Source organism: Patiria miniata, unplaced genomic scaffold (assembly GCF_015706575.1).
Source record: "Patiria miniata isolate m_02_andy unplaced genomic scaffold, ASM1570657v1 HiC_scaffold_4, whole genome shotgun sequence".
Classification (NCBI taxonomy): domain Eukaryota; kingdom Metazoa; phylum Echinodermata; class Asteroidea; order Valvatida; family Asterinidae; genus Patiria; species Patiria miniata.
In genome coordinates, this window is record NW_024037071.1 from 8,414,834 (window position 1) to 8,429,772 (window position 14,939).

The following is a 14,939-nucleotide window of genomic DNA, read 5'->3' on the forward strand; positions in this document are numbered from 1 at the left end:
CTTTCACCTAGCAACGACGTCCCATGGGCGGGACATTTAGCTAGTTGACGCGCACCGTTCCTTGTGTGTGACGCACGTACACCAGGGGATGTACTCGCAGTGGTACATGGTAAGGCCGGCCGCGCGTCACAGCAAAATATTGTAGTCAGGCAAGATGGTGTCGGTCGGTTACCCCCAACTGTGCTTTCTTTGCCGGTGAGGGGGTACTTGTGAACGGAGTGGATAGGTCACTCGCAAATGGCTTATTCATATCTGGGTAAGAGTTCTGGACAAGTGGCGCACATACATTGTATCAGGTATCAAAGAGCAGGATTCTGAACAACTTCCCGCAATCAGTGTTGGTGGGTCAAGCAGTTGCTGATGAAAATTTCCCCGGAACACGTGTCCGGGACAAAATGCAGTGCTTCTTCCTGACGAAGTGAATGATTCTACCCGCAACTTGTCCGGAATTCGTCCTGGATATGAATCGAGACGGGTCTTATGCTTCCAAATCTCTTTATACAGTATGATTACATACAATTGTAAACTAATTCTTTGTGCAATTATTAAAGTTTATGCATCCTTTTTTTAATATGATTTACTGGAAGGACTGAAACACAAGCTTCCGTATAATACTGTAATTGTCGAGACGAGTTAATATTCTATGCAAATACAAAATAAAACTACAAAAGTATTCTTGTTTTTTCTCCACTATACAATTAAAAGTAACGAAACAAAAATAAAACACTTAATATTCCCAAAAAATACAAAGTAAGTCCGATTTTTTTTGGTAAGTAACGCGACAACAGAGTAAGACTACATAGAAGTTTTTTTAACTTAGGTTTCTTAAAGGGAAAAAAATACAACACTTTCGATTGAGTGATATACATTTGGGGCATTTCTGTGGCATTCAAGAACTGGTGGGCTTTGAAACAAAATGATAAATAATCAGCCGAAGCTGACCCTATAAATTGTAAAGTTTTACTTGTTCACCGACTCGTTCATTGTGTGGAATGTATACGAATGCCCAGTTGAACAACAACAAAAAATTAAGTTACGCACACAGATGAAAAAGTTAATTGCTAGAAGATTATGGTTTTCCTATGAACCGAGATTGCTAATTTGGTAAATAAAAATACTGAATGCAGCACACATAGGCCATTTTCCAAATTGCGGCTTCGTCTTGAGGTTCGGCTGCAGCTGTGGATCAAGAATCATTTTAGCCCTAGCGTCCTAGCCATTACTTTGGGATAAAAACTGAGACCTACAGAATACTATGAGCGTTGTGCACACTCATATGCTGAAGTATTTCATACTACAGTTTACTACTAGTAGTATTTTGTAGCTTTTGTGAGATTACGGTTAAAAAAAGCCTTCAAAGCAACAATGTACAGAAACACTCAAATGAATGTCATCACACAATAGGCTTTGATGTGAATCATAGCGTGGCCCTGACCCTAAGTAGGGCCACATTTTGCATCCCAGAAGTGAAGGGCCTGTCATCTATAGAGCCAAATTCAGGGACGCAACCGCAGTTTGGAAAAAGCCCTTTCAGTGAGATTTCTTGATGACATCACCGTTGACAGGTTCGGCGTACACGGGAAGTACCAACCTCATCACCAGGGTGTACAGTTTCAGGTGGACCGGCAGCAGCATGTGTTGGTGGACCAGGGCAAACATGCGATACCAGGAGCTGTGGAAGGGGTCGCTCAGCGCGGGACAGAGCATGTTGTTCAGGTTGACGTGCAGAAGCTGGAAAGAAAATATGCAGGACAGAAAATTACATTGGAGTGTGCAGTTATGTAGTGTTGCTCATCCACACATGCCACACTTTTTTTGAACACTGCCAATGGAAGGGGGTGAAATGCTTACCAACGCTACACCTTGAAGTGGTACAAAATGGTAGATGAACTGGGCGCCCGTCATGAACATCACCCAGGAAAAATTTGATAGTGGCTCACATGTATAAGCACCTGAAGAAAAAAAAATAGTTTTTAAAAAGCCAGTTGTCAAACGTTGCCACAGGCAACGGTACCTTTCTTTCAAGAAAGCACTATTCCTCTTGAAGTTCTAGGCTTGCAAAGCATGGTCTTTTTTTTTTCTGAAAATCGTCTGTCCTAGAAGCTTTGATGTTTTGCCAATTTTCCAAGTATATTAACCAGTTTGCGTCGGAGGACATGATAACACGCACTGGCTGTTTGTATACACAGGCACGGCTGACGGGTCAAGACATCAAGATTGCCTCGACTCGCCTCAGGGTGACGTCTAAACATGCAAATCCCTCATTCCTTTTGTACACATACACAAAGTCCATGAAGTCCGTGGAGGCGGACCGTGTGCTGATCTTGAATTGGCCATTTTGCATGGCCTATTGTTGTACAATTTACGTTCCAGTGGGCGCCTCGGAGTATTGAAACATATGAGGTTTCAGAAAGAAACATCGTAGAAATACTGTGGAAATGACTCTTGCAAAGCAGTAGTTATGGTGTTTGGCTGTATATCAGAAGGCGGCTGGAAAATGTTGTCTTTTGCGAAAATCGAAATGTTCGGCAAAAATAATCCCGGCGCAAAGTGGTTAAATTACAGAGCCAAAATCCAGCCTTGGGCCAAGACTACAAACAAGCAAGTTGGGTCAAAGGTCACTCACCTCCTAAACTCATGAGGTACGGTGGTATGATGAGATAGATTAGCATGTGCTGGACCCAATACAGCTCCGTTTCACAAGATAACTTTAAAAAAAAATGAACAAGACAAAGAAAAAATGGTTAACGACAAATGCGCCTGTGAACACACACTGTACTGACTGAAGAACATCGCTTTTCGGACAAGTCTTTGCAATGGACAATTTTGAAGTGGAAATAGCCAGTTTCCCTTTGTGGTTTATTCAATATAATCCAAACACAATCACTTCACTTTCGTGACACAAATCACTCACCAATCTGGTGTTGAGAACTGGAAAAATTATCGCCAGGAACGGACCGCTGAGGGCGGACATGTGGGCTCGGAAAACTATTAACGCCGTCCTGCTTGGAGGTACTGCTAAAAGGTATATCTTGGAAAAGAAGAAATAATGAAAGAAAAGGAACAAACTTATTGAGTGTGATTGTGCTACAGTGAGTAGTTGTCTAATGCAAATACTCTCTACAGAAATAAGACACGTACAGTACGGGGTGTCCCCTAAAAAGTTGTGCAAGCAGATATCCTTCAATTTCTCAAAAACTACTTTAATAACATGAACATTTCATCTTGATGGCGCATTATACTCTTGTGTTTAATCTGTGAAAATGCCTTGGAAATCCGTTCATGCAAACCAGAGATCTAACAGATTGTAAAAGGCTATGGGTTTTTCACCCATTCCAATGGGATTTACACAGTTAGTGATATCAGTGCATCAGATTGTCATGGGCCTTGTCACATTCCCATCCCATTGGAATGGGTGAAAAAACCCTAGCCTTTTATAATTTGTTTGGTCTCTGGTTTGCATGAACGGATTTCCATGGCATTTTTTACTGAATGTACCAGAGTACAAGAGTATAATTAATATGCTCCATCAAGATGAAGAAATTATATATCTGCTTGCACAACTTTTTTTGGGGGGGGGGGACACCCTGTATTGTACTTTTTTATGACACATTTTGAAGAATTTTGTTTTGAAGCTTCAAACATTCTATGTTTGATTGACAAGCTAAAAAAATTGCACAAAGCACTCCCTAAATTGAAATTGCATTAACCCTCCTGCTGTTTGAACAGTCACAGACAGTCAAAATATCAATCCTCTTCCCCTGCCATGTCTTTTACACAGGCTAGTCACCAACAGTCAGATCACATTTCAAGCAAGCACTGTGACTCTATATAGTCAAATTCAGTCAACAGACAAAAGCAGGCAAGTGGTCGGCACAGCTGGCTTATCAATCACCTACAGCCAAAGCATATGTAGCTCTAAAACAAGTTACATCCTGCTTTAAGTACAGGTAGGCTGGGAGCTCTTAACTGTTGAAAACAGTCACTTGATTGATTTTGACTGAAAGGACAACTCTACACAGAATGCATGTCTGTATAGGAGAGTTAAAAGTTGCTTCAAAAAATGAGGGGCGTGTACACAAAAAATAAAATTATTTTTTACTATGGACTGTACATGTATGCCTAAATCAGCTGGAATGTATAATTTTTATTTACAGCTCTATTATATTGGTCTGTATATATTATTTACAAGTATTATGATAATTTTATTGCTGAACTTTCAACCAAGGCCAGAAGGATCAAGAATAGGGTGGAGTGAAGAGGATGCAATAAATAATTAATACGCCATGCATAATTCAATACCGGTATGTCAGTAATTAACAGGACTCAAATATCTTTGGTAACCTTGTTATCTGAATCAAACTAAGTGAAAAAACAAATCAATAATGCCGAAGGAAATTATTTCTTTTCCCATACCCAGTTCTGAGACTGCTACTGAGCAAGGCTTGGGCTGCCTTTCATTATCCTTGTCGCTCCCTATGCGATGCCTGTCCGTGTTGTCCAATATTGTTTTGCATGAATAAACAATAATAATTAACCCTAACCCCCTAGTAGTTCCTCAGGACTACCCTGCTAAATCCAACAGAGTCCAACCAGAGTTTCCTGCTCAATCCACTGTGCCTTATTTTCAGCTGTTTGCTGAGTCCAACGGACTCCAACTTGGCATTATAATGCGGTTCAGTTACCTGCTGAATCCAACATTTTGCATCAGGAATGTACACAAGGGGTTTACTGCTCAATCCAACAGGCTCCATCGGGTATGTGACATAGTTGGATCCTCTTGGATTCAGCAGGGTTGGGGTTAAATTAAATATGGCCTAATACACGCTCCTGGTGGGTTTTGGAACATCAAAAGCCACAAAATGTACTGACATGCCCATACTTGTGTACAATGTACAATGTAGTAGCACTTATCTTCTTGCTCTATATGGTCATAGCCTATCAACAGTATGGGCTTTTGTGTACACAATCAGACCACTAATCCTCTTAAGATCATCAGCCCAATAGACAATGCTGTCCTTGATCTTATGCACTGGCTAGATGGTCAAACGGTTAACAGTTATGTCAACAAAATGACTTAAAGGGAATATACATCATTTGCTTTTGCTGTAATTTTCAGAAATGGATGGAATTGGTGGGTTGGAAATATATAGCAAATATAGTTACACTGACTTTTTTGAGGTTTTGGGTTCGAAAATGCTATAAAAACCAAGACAAACAATTGTTTTCCTGTAGTCTGGTTCCCTGACTCCATATAAGAAGAAACAGAGCAGTTTACATACATTGGGGAATTGTAAGGTCAGGGAGCCAGTCTAGCTGGCTTGTACCCATTCATAGGTGTGTAATCGATTGCAAACAAGTGCGATGGTCAATTGGGGCCAGTATTTGAAACAAAGCCAGTTTTTTCCAACGCTGGTCGGCCGACCAGCGTTGGAAATTGATACAAAAATACCACTTTTCTTGAAAATGACAGTATACCAGGTGCGATGATTTTACAGGATGCTTTACACTGTCATTCACTAACAGTCCAGCAAGGTATTTCAAAATGATTTGGTAGTTTTATTTTTGGATGTTTGCAAATGTTGTATTTTCCCTTTAAGTGTTAGCCTAAATGTTTGTCAATTTGAATTTAGTTGCTGGCAGCTAGCTTGGGCAAAACGCCAACATGTTCATTGTGCATCATACATGTTGGCCTTATATAAATCATGTGTAATCCTATGCTTTGTATACATATGAGCATGTATAGAAATGTATACATCATATATCATCCTGAATGAATACAGCCAATGATATAGCTCAACATACACAAATTGGTACATGTACTGAAGAATAGGCACACTAGGCATACAGTTCATGCACAATGCTTCCTGGTATAGACTCGCCCCATTTTTTAGGCCAAGTGAAAAAAATTAACCAGTTTATGGTCCTGTCTCGTATACTAAAATACATTTTTCCCATGTTGTCAATATCTTTATTTCATTTGTTTCCGCCAAAATTGTAGATATGTAGAAACGGCTCCTTTCATTTCAACACAATTTTGTATCAGCAAAAGAGTCGAGAAAATGGAAGAATATGCCATGTTACGGGGAACAATTGTTCCCTCCTTCCTTTTTTCAAAAGCCCGGACGAGAAACTGTTAATTTTTTTACTCTGCCTTAAAGGGACACTGCGTCCCGGAAGACACCCAATTGGGCTACAAAACGCGCTTTTAATGAAACGATGTTAATCGGAAAGAACATTTAAAAGTAGGATATAAACATCCACACAACTATCCTTTAAAAACTGGGCACTTTTGTAGTATTCATGTGTTATTTGTACGAGAACGACTTTCGGGGTCCACCTTTTGCGGACGTGTAAGAAATCACTGTGCATTGGTGATTGGTCACCGCTATTCGTGAGCACGGTGCTGTGTACGTGTGTACAATACTAGACACACACAACGACAGGAAATGCGTATCATACTCCGTCATGTCCGATGTAAACAATCGGGTTTTTCTCGTCTTTTCTCGGGAACGATAAGACATTAGGTTGGTTTCCTTTCAACCAGATGTTTGAAATAGGCTAAGTAAACCATCCAAAACACGAAATTTTTCGGGGATTTCAGGACGCAGTGCCCCTTTAAACAAAGTTAGCATAAAGTCAACAGTTTGAATTGAATTTTATTCCATTTCACTGGATCTGAATCCAGCTTTTGAAGCAAAACTCACATACATGTACACGTAAAAAGGAAACTGATTTTAAAATTTCAAAAATTAACACAGTTTAAACTAAATTGGTCAATTCCAGGCAGAAAATGTCAAGCAAACTGTTTTGCAGCTGCATGTAATTGGGACCCGGTCACAGCTTTGAATAAAGAGTCGACATGTTAAACAGCGCACCGTGAATTGCCCCATCGACTACACTTTATCAAATATTCATAGTGATATTGATTTATTTCTAAAAATACCGCACAGCGACAGAGCTAAGTGCTGCTGACCTATACATTGTATCGTTTTGTGGCTGACGCTCTAAGCTAAGTGCTCCATTAGATAACCCTCCTACTGATATAACTATGACAAACCGAAAAAAAAATCTATCCCACAGCTTTTGTACAGGCTGGTCGACAACTAGTCTGAAAATTTGGGACTCCCAACACTGTGTATGAGAGTCCCAAAACTTAAGGCATTAAAAATTTGCAATGCAAGAAAATCATAGACTGGCACCTGAAACAACCAGTCCAACACCTCTTCAGTACTGCATCAATCAACTGTGCCAAAAGAAACATGTAGCATGAACCAGGACTAGCCTCAATTTACTATTCGATTCCATCTGCCCTCTTGGAAAATCCACCATCTTTGGAGGGGAAAAAAAAGGCCGCCTTCTTCATTCAAAAGAAAAGCTTAACAAGAAAACTATTTTGTTTTTTTTAATTGGCCGTACATCTACATGTAGGCATGTGGTGAAGGTTTTTAATACTTTTTTGACTGCCATGATGTGACAAATAATTTTTGTCATAGGCACGTAAGAACTTGCGATTAATATTTTGTCCGACACGTATTAATTATAGTTTTGTTAACCTCGCCATTGGCGAGGAGAGGTCACATGTTGTTGCACGCTTGCACAAAGGGCAGCGCTTGTCTGAAATGGAAACGCAGCGGAAATGGGAATAAGCTTCTAAAGAGAATGGATTCCGTCACAAAATTTGCGATGGCAACAATTGATACAACAGCTTTTATTTGATTCTGGCCCGAGAATCGCCCGATATTAGAAGAGAAACTTCCCTCCTTCTTCACGCACCATGCAAATCAGCTCCGCCTCCTTTAGGGTCAAGCGATATTTCCTCGCAGCATGTAGCAACCTACCTGAACAAGCGTGAGCACGTGGCAAGGGTTCATCATGTAGATGACGCTCTTTGAGGCGCATTTCAGTCCCAGTTCCACGCCGAAAACAACACACAGCACGATGAGCAACAGGCGCTTGCCCGCCTCTCCGCGGCCCGACAGGCGGTGGCGCTCCACAGCCTCCAGCAAGCTGGCCGGGATCTCCAAATGCGGCCAGGTCAGCCACATCTCGATTGCACATACTGAGAGCACCAGAATGGTCTCTAGAAGTCTCTGGATCGGGCCCAGGAAAAGGGCGCACTCCTGCCCGCCACTCCCGGGGACCTGTTCGTCTATACCGTGGCACACCCATTGGAACTGCCACTCCGACGGCTGGATGTAACTGACCAAGGTAGCCATGGTAAATAGAGCTTTGTATACCTAAAAAATTAAATAAAAGGAATATTTCAAATGAAAAAAAAAAAATTCTTTCTAACTTCCTAATGTTATTCATGATGTAACCACAATGACCATCACTCAGTCATTTCATTTACCTTATTTTGGAAAAATAAGAAATTTGAAATGTTTCCAATCTTGTTACACAAAAAATATATATATTGCGGCACCGTTTTGTTTGCTTGTTAGAGATGTAAAATGTCAGTCAATAGAGAGTTGTCAAAAAAGAAATGTAAAAATTGAGAAAAGAAACATGAAAAAATGTTGCAACCTGACAAAAATGATGATAAAACATGAATAATAATCTGGGACTGACAATGACTGAGAAACATTGCCAATTTTGTTAGGAAATGCTTAGAAAATGTTCTTGACTCTCCATCATGTCCATAGACTTTGTAGGCCTACACAACCGCTGAAGTAGCGTCAGGTTGCAACATTCTTTCCAAAAGGCGATAAGTTGGGCCCAAGTACTCGGACTAGGTACGGGGCCCGGGAACTGTCACTTCACGGCATTATTGCACGGCGGCTCAAGCTACGCATTACTTTAGTGCAGTGAGCTACTGCATCGTGCATATGCACGCACACCATGCATAACACGGAAAACCGAATGCAGAAATCGTCCCCATCAAAATAATGTTTTTAATGAAGTAAATTAATTTAGTTGATTAAATGATACACCAATTATCTCTATATTCTCTTACCAGTAGATTTCTTCTGTATCTTGACGGTATTTGTAGGAAAAAATCACGAACTGACGTTAATCTTATCACGCCACTTTCATCAATGCAGCAATGCGGATGTACGGGTACCGGGTACGAATCGTGAATGTGTGCGCTGCATTATGCATGCGCGATGTGATGATAAATTTATTTTACGGACAATGTAAACAGCGCCCTCAATATTAATAATAACAATATCTATACAACGGCTGTTTTCATCATCACCGAATTTTGGCGGCTGTTTCATGTTCACCGGCCACCAACTCTGAAGTTGATTGCCTGCGCCGCATGCGCTCATTTTGTACGTGAGCGGCACTGTTAAATGTCATTCAAAATGTCTCTTCTTTCTGCCACACAAGCACCTGCAGACGGAGTCAGACACAAACAGAACAATGTTGCCCTTCATGTGGAGAGGGAAAATCTAGGAAATGGCGTACTTTACATCGCTGAAAGGTAGTTAAAAATGAATGTCAAGACGTCTGTCACAGTCAGTGTCAATTGAGTTTGTCAACCATGTCAACACAAGCATTGTGGCGGCGTCTAGTGGGGAGTAGTGGGATGGACCTTGAAATATTGCCATTCGTTTTGTATACGTTTCGTCAGGTTCGTCTGGATGCCAAGTTACTTATACTGAAAGTGTATTTTTTATCGGTGCAAATTTTAGTTTCAACTTTCATGGTTGAACTTTGAAGTTTTAAGGAGTTGTGATTCAGGACACCTCAGATTTTTTTTTATTGTTATTTGTTAACTTAAAAAAAGATTTTGTTGCTCCAAAATTACATCTGCAAGTGCAACAGACAGCAGTCACTCAGCTCGCTCAGGCTATCTGTTCTCAATCTTAATTATATTGAGCCTATTTTTTTTAATTTTGACCTAGACCCGTGAACGTGGCGTCAATAACTTGAATAACAACGCCACGCGCAAATGTGAAATAGGCCTAAAACCCTTCTCCGTGTTCAAAAGTTTCAACCTGAACGTCATTTGTTCCACGGTATTAAGTACAACTTCAAGTACATGTGAAGAATAAAGTGAATATTCCAATCTAAGTATGTATCACTATCAATCAGCATGCCCAATAAAATCCACTTTTTGGAGAGAGAGTTATTGATTCTGGTCCGAACGTTTACAACTTTTCATGATCACCTGGGTCGCTGGTACCCCGACTAGCTGTATACACAAAATAGGAGCCCGCCGGGTACCTGTTAGCTCCGCAGAACGCTGTGAGGTATATTGTCTTCAGGGACTGTATATGTCTACCATGTCTACCTCATTTAATAAGTCTTAACCCTTTTTTACTACTGTAATTATAGCTATGTATCGTGGATCAACGCTACCAGCCAAGGTGTAAAGATCCCCTACCCTGCCATCTCGTTGCACGCTGTATCCAGGGATCTAACTGCCTACCCACATGAGTGTCTCTACCTCATGATTGACACAGCGCTCATGCCGGAATTACTACAAGTAGGTCTATTCTATCCGCTCTGCGCATTAACCACTGAGAGCAGTATTTGGCCCAACGACAAGTAGTGAGTTGGGTCCAACAGAAATGTGTCACAAGTCCAATCACAGAGAATTAACAGTGTTGAACAAATACAGACTTTCGCACAAAAAAGGCCACGCTTTGTCAGGTGATTTTTAAAATATGCCGAGCAGTATTTTATGCTTGTTTATATATATTCCTATGTTTTGTAAAGCAGAATATGTTATAATTGAGGCGAGATGCATCACATCAGGAACCCAAAATTTCTAGAAGCAGAAAACGTGATTTGGAAGCTAGATGAAGTTTAGAACGCTGATCCTCACCCCAGCACCATCCCACCTTTACCCATCACTGAGCCCTCATCCATGTCATCACCTGCCTGCTTTCCTCACCTGCCCCTACTCTAACCCTTGCCCAACCAAGTCCCACCTCCTGCCCTTGTCCCTGCCCTACCCCTGTCCCTGTCCCTGCCCTACCCAGCCTCACCCCACCCCTTTCCCTACCTAGCCCTAACCATACCCCCGTCCTACCCCCAACCCACCCCTACGCCACTCACTCCCAACCCACCCCTATGCCGCCCAACCCACCCCTACGCCACCAAGTGCCACCCCTACCCCTGCCACTCCCAGCCTCAACCAACCCCTTGTCCCACCAAGCCCCATCCCCCTAACTCACAACCCTACCCATCCATCCCCTCCCAATTACCCACCTTAAATCACCCGCCCCTATCCTACCCCATCTCCACCCCCTGATGTTTACAGTCTTGCTAGGATCTTTCATCAATCTTGTCATTGCCTACTTTGTCATGTATGTAGATCCCAATTTCTAGAGACACTGGTGGGGCGGGAGACAACGAAGACGATGAAGAAGAAGAAACGCAGCCAGATCAAGCTGGGGCCATCCGGGAATTGAGATTCATACCTGACAACAAACAAACCTGTAAGATAGTGTACCAAGAAGTTGACTGGAGGGGGATTTGAACCAGCGACCCTTGAAATACTTGCCCTTTTTTATCTCCTGGAGACGATCAGAGCATACTGATTGGAATGCCGAGGTTCACAACCAACCGGTTCTTTTCAGAACCACACATCTTCTCAAAAGAGATTCTTCCACATGGCGTTATCGCAAACCCTCACTAGTTTACACTACCGTCATGCAAAGTTTCAAATCTTATTTACTTGACCAGTGTTCTATTACTGTACTAGTGAACACTTACCACATTGTACACATTTAACCTTACCATATAACATCATTGTTTTATTTCATTGTGGCACTGAGCCAAACAACATCAATGTAATCTATTGAATCACTGTTCCACAAAGCAGTTTTACTTGATTTCAGAAAAAAAAATCAGTCAAAATGTGGTCTCTTAAGGCCAGTTCATACTGGGCACAAAAGTAAACACGATCGCAAATTTGTGACGGCAAGTTTTGCGTTGTGAATTCAGTTGTTGGACACATTTCAACTCTGGCAAATTTCGCAGCGAACGTTTTATGATGTCAAATTGGTTTTGCCTTTGCTTGAAGTATGAAGTGCTGCTGATTTCATAAAACAGTGCGTAACCTAGGCCTTAACTGGTTATAGCGCACGACTTATTCCATAAACCTATAGCGTAGCTGCGCAATAACTTAGAGAACGACTTGCGCCATTGCGAAGTTTCGTGAAATCAGCTGCTGGCCATTACACAAGTCCTTTATCAGGTTTTCATTTAACTTTGTAAGACATCACCATCAAAAATTATTACTGGTTACTTGGCCTGTATTTTTTTAATTATTGTATTCATCATTTCAGTGGAGCCGATGTTTACAGTGATGTCGGATTGTCAGACTCTCCACCCAGATCCAGAGGACTCGGAACCCTCGGATGAAGATTTTGGGGATGAATTTGGTAAGATCCAGATTCCAGAATTTCAAATTTGAAGATTTTCAAGGTGCTTTTTTCCATGGCATTTGAATGCTCTTTTTAGTATTACTGAAACTGGTAGAGTCAAGTCAATTGCAAGAAAAAGCTCCAAAAATTGGGATCAGAATCCAGAAAGTTTTATTTCCGAACGTGGAACTTGTATTGGTTGTGAAAAGAAAATAGTGGATAAGAAAATAGGATTTATGAAATGGAATTTGATAGAACAAAATAAATTTTGAAAAAAAAAACACTTAAAAAAAAAAAAAATGGCCTTATCACAAATCTTTCAAAATTGATAAAGTCTGGGATTTTGCAGGATTGAAGAACTCACATTACATGTATTATTTTTTCCATCCAGATGATGCAGAGGAAGACATGGGGGAGGAATGTGCGGAGGGCGTGGAGGGGTCAAGTGTCGACGAGGTCACGGGTCAAGCTGGGCAGGGGCAACAGGCAAGGGCCGGTCTGAACGGACACGCCGGCAGCGGCACGATCAAAATGGCGGCACAGTCAGGTGAGATTGGTGGGAGTCGCAAATCCTCACAAGTCAAACCCTAACCCACCTCACTCCTCCAAAATCCTCCTGGTGGTTTTGGAGGATTCTAGAGGATTGAGGATGAATGGTGATTGAATCACATGAGGATTCTGGAGGATTGAGGATGAATGGTGATTGAAGCACATAAGGAATTTGGAGGATTGAGGATGAATGGTGATTGAAGCACAAGAGGATTTTGGAGGATTGAGGATGAATGCATTTTGAGGCAGGACTGTCTGATGATTTTGAAGGATTTGGCGTTGGTTATCCTTCATTTAAACACGAGTGCAAAATTTTGGGATGAGGAGGATTTTGGAGGATTGCCGATGAATGCATTTTGAGGCAGGACTGTCTGACAATTTTGAAAAATTTAGGCGCAGTTGCAAAATTTTGGAGGATTTTGGAGGATTGAGGATGGTTCTTAGCAAAAAGGGCCGAGGGGGTTAAAGTCTCAAGTCAAGTCACAAGCTATTAAAATAATTGGTTAAATTTTACTTACCTAAACTACTAGAAGTACACTATTTCCCTTTCTCATTGGAAAATAGGACCCTCTCTGAGGCACTCACAGTCCCTCAGGGTGCATAGATGTGCACTAGTGCCCTCCCTGCTGGTCAATATTTAACCTAAATGTAAATTGTCTTTCTTTTTCTTGTCCAATTTGTCAGGTTCCGGAGAACACGATGAAGCCATGGACACAGGACAATTTGCCGACGCTGATATGGAACCCGATCACTAACCCCACTTCACTAACCTTAAATTCCTCTACAGTAAAAGTACTTCATCTTTTTGTCTGTCTACCCGCTACTTACAGAGCAAAGTTCGATCTGTGAGAAAAACATTCCTGTCTAGATCCCAGAAACACAAGAGATTTCAGTAATTTAGTGCTTTAGCTAGATTTGATGAAACACTACAGATGATTTATAGAGTATGTTGATTACTGAACTGTATTTCGTAGCATGCTTAACCCAAAATCTAATACCCCCAGACTTTTTTGTTACGGTAGACAGTGTCTTCTGGTGTGTAGACAAATAGTCTGGACATTTTATAAGAATTGAAAACTAATTGTGAAAGAAATAGTTGAATTTCTTTTGTGCCCAATTCTTTAGTAGATCAAAAACATCAATGTTGAGAAATTGAATCCTAAATTGGAATTGTGCCCTTAAAGGGAGTCCCAAGTCTTCAATGAATTATGACGGGAACATTTCACATGAATTGTCTTCAAATTTATCTTGGCTTTTCAAACCCCAAAACAAGTATTGTTTACAAGTAAATGTAAATAAAGCATTGTTGCCAGTTTTGTTACAAAATTTCTTGTGTCTTTACGACTTCATTTGGTTTTGAGATTGTCTTGTCCGACAAGGCCTAGTTGTCTGTTGCATCCGTCTCAAGATTGAGAGAAGTTCTTCAGGTTGGAACCAGCAAGACTATGGAGCTTGTGTCCATAGGCAAGCTAGTTGATCAGTCTATGGGAATCCTATAGCAATCCTAAGGGCTTCGTGCACAAGTACCCCCCTCAACGGCCAGAAAAGAAGAGTTGGGGGAGACCTAGACTAGTTCCCGGTCCATCCACACTTCGTCAAGACAGACTGAAGAATGGCAACAGCAGAGGCCTCTGCTGGTGGTCGCATTCGGCAAGCAAATCTCACTGACGTTGTTTGCTCAAGATTTCCCTACCAAAGGGAACAGGGCCATTTCTGTGAATCAAAACAGCAATGTTAAAGCCACTGTCACAACAGCAACACTAACACCAAACAACAGTCAGATGACACACTTTTTTGATACTCGGATCGTGTTCTTTATTAATTTCTAAATTATACAAATCCATTAATTGCAAGTCTGTCCTACTGACATATATACAACATCCTAACACTCAACAAGGTCCCGTCTCACTAGATCCGATCAAAATACCATCGTACAGGATTACTAACAGGTTTGTTTTTTTTTGTGTTTTTTTCAAAATGATGGAAATTTTCATTTCTTCCAACACAACACTATAGTTAAGAGAAAAAAAACACATCTACAGATTTGGACCAGGAAATTAGTAAATG

General features: G+C 41.1%; 2 protein-coding genes across 3 annotated transcripts; one reads left to right on the forward strand and one right to left on the reverse strand.

The window, feature by feature from the left end:
• Window positions 1-473: 473 nt before the first annotated feature.
• On the reverse strand, window positions 474-9,088 carry LOC119739879 (transmembrane protein 164-like). 2 transcript variants are annotated; one of them, XM_038214999.1, is made up of 6 exons: window positions 8,957-9,088; window positions 7,842-8,240; window positions 2,915-3,031; window positions 2,627-2,708; window positions 1,852-1,952; window positions 1,531-1,731 (listed from the first exon to the last, which is right to left on the reverse strand). In XM_038214999.1, exons 2-6 carry the CDS (start codon window positions 8,217-8,219, stop codon window positions 1,531-1,533), a joined length of 879 nt encoding a protein of 292 aa, XP_038070927.1. In that variant the 5' UTR covers window positions 8,220-8,240; window positions 8,957-9,088. The 2 variants fall into 2 exon arrangements, with proteins under 2 accessions (XP_038070928.1, XP_038070927.1); XM_038215000.1 differs by lacking the exon at window positions 8,957-9,088 and having other exon boundaries at window positions 474-1,731; window positions 7,842-8,219.
• Window positions 9,089-9,246: 158 nt separating this feature from the next.
• LOC119739880 (methylosome subunit pICln-like) lies at window positions 9,247-14,198 on the forward strand. Its single transcript, XM_038215001.1, has 6 exons — window positions 9,247-9,427; window positions 10,285-10,435; window positions 11,270-11,393; window positions 12,246-12,341; window positions 12,715-12,870; window positions 13,557-14,198. Exons 1-6 carry the CDS (start codon window positions 9,297-9,299, stop codon window positions 13,625-13,627), a joined length of 729 nt encoding a protein of 242 aa, XP_038070929.1. The 5' UTR covers window positions 9,247-9,296; the 3' UTR covers window positions 13,628-14,198.
• Window positions 14,199-14,939: the final 741 nt, after the last annotated feature.

Excerpts from the sequence above, each read along its gene's own strand:
- LOC119739879 (XM_038215000.1), bottom strand. The coding sequence starts at position 8,219 with ATGGCTACCTTGGTCAGTTACATCCAGCCGTCGGAGTGGCAGTTCCAA. Across the intron at positions 2,709-2,914 it reads CAGTTCTCAACACCAGATTG|TTATCTTGTGAAACGGAGCT; the intron begins GTGAGTGATTTG and ends TTTTTTTTAAAG. Across the intron at positions 1,732-1,851 it reads CACTTCAAGGTGTAGCGTTG|CTTCTGCACGTCAACCTGAA; the intron begins GTAAGCATTTCA and ends TTTTCTTTCCAG.
- LOC119739880 (XM_038215001.1), top strand. The coding sequence starts at position 9,297 with ATGTCATTCAAAATGTCTCTTCTTTCTGCCACACAAGCACCTGCAGAC. Across the intron at positions 9,428-10,284 it reads GTACTTTACATCGCTGAAAG|CTATGTATCGTGGATCAACG; the intron begins GTAGTTAAAAAT and ends CTGTAATTATAG. Across the intron at positions 12,871-13,556 it reads CAAAATGGCGGCACAGTCAG|GTTCCGGAGAACACGATGAA; the intron begins GTGAGATTGGTG and ends CCAATTTGTCAG.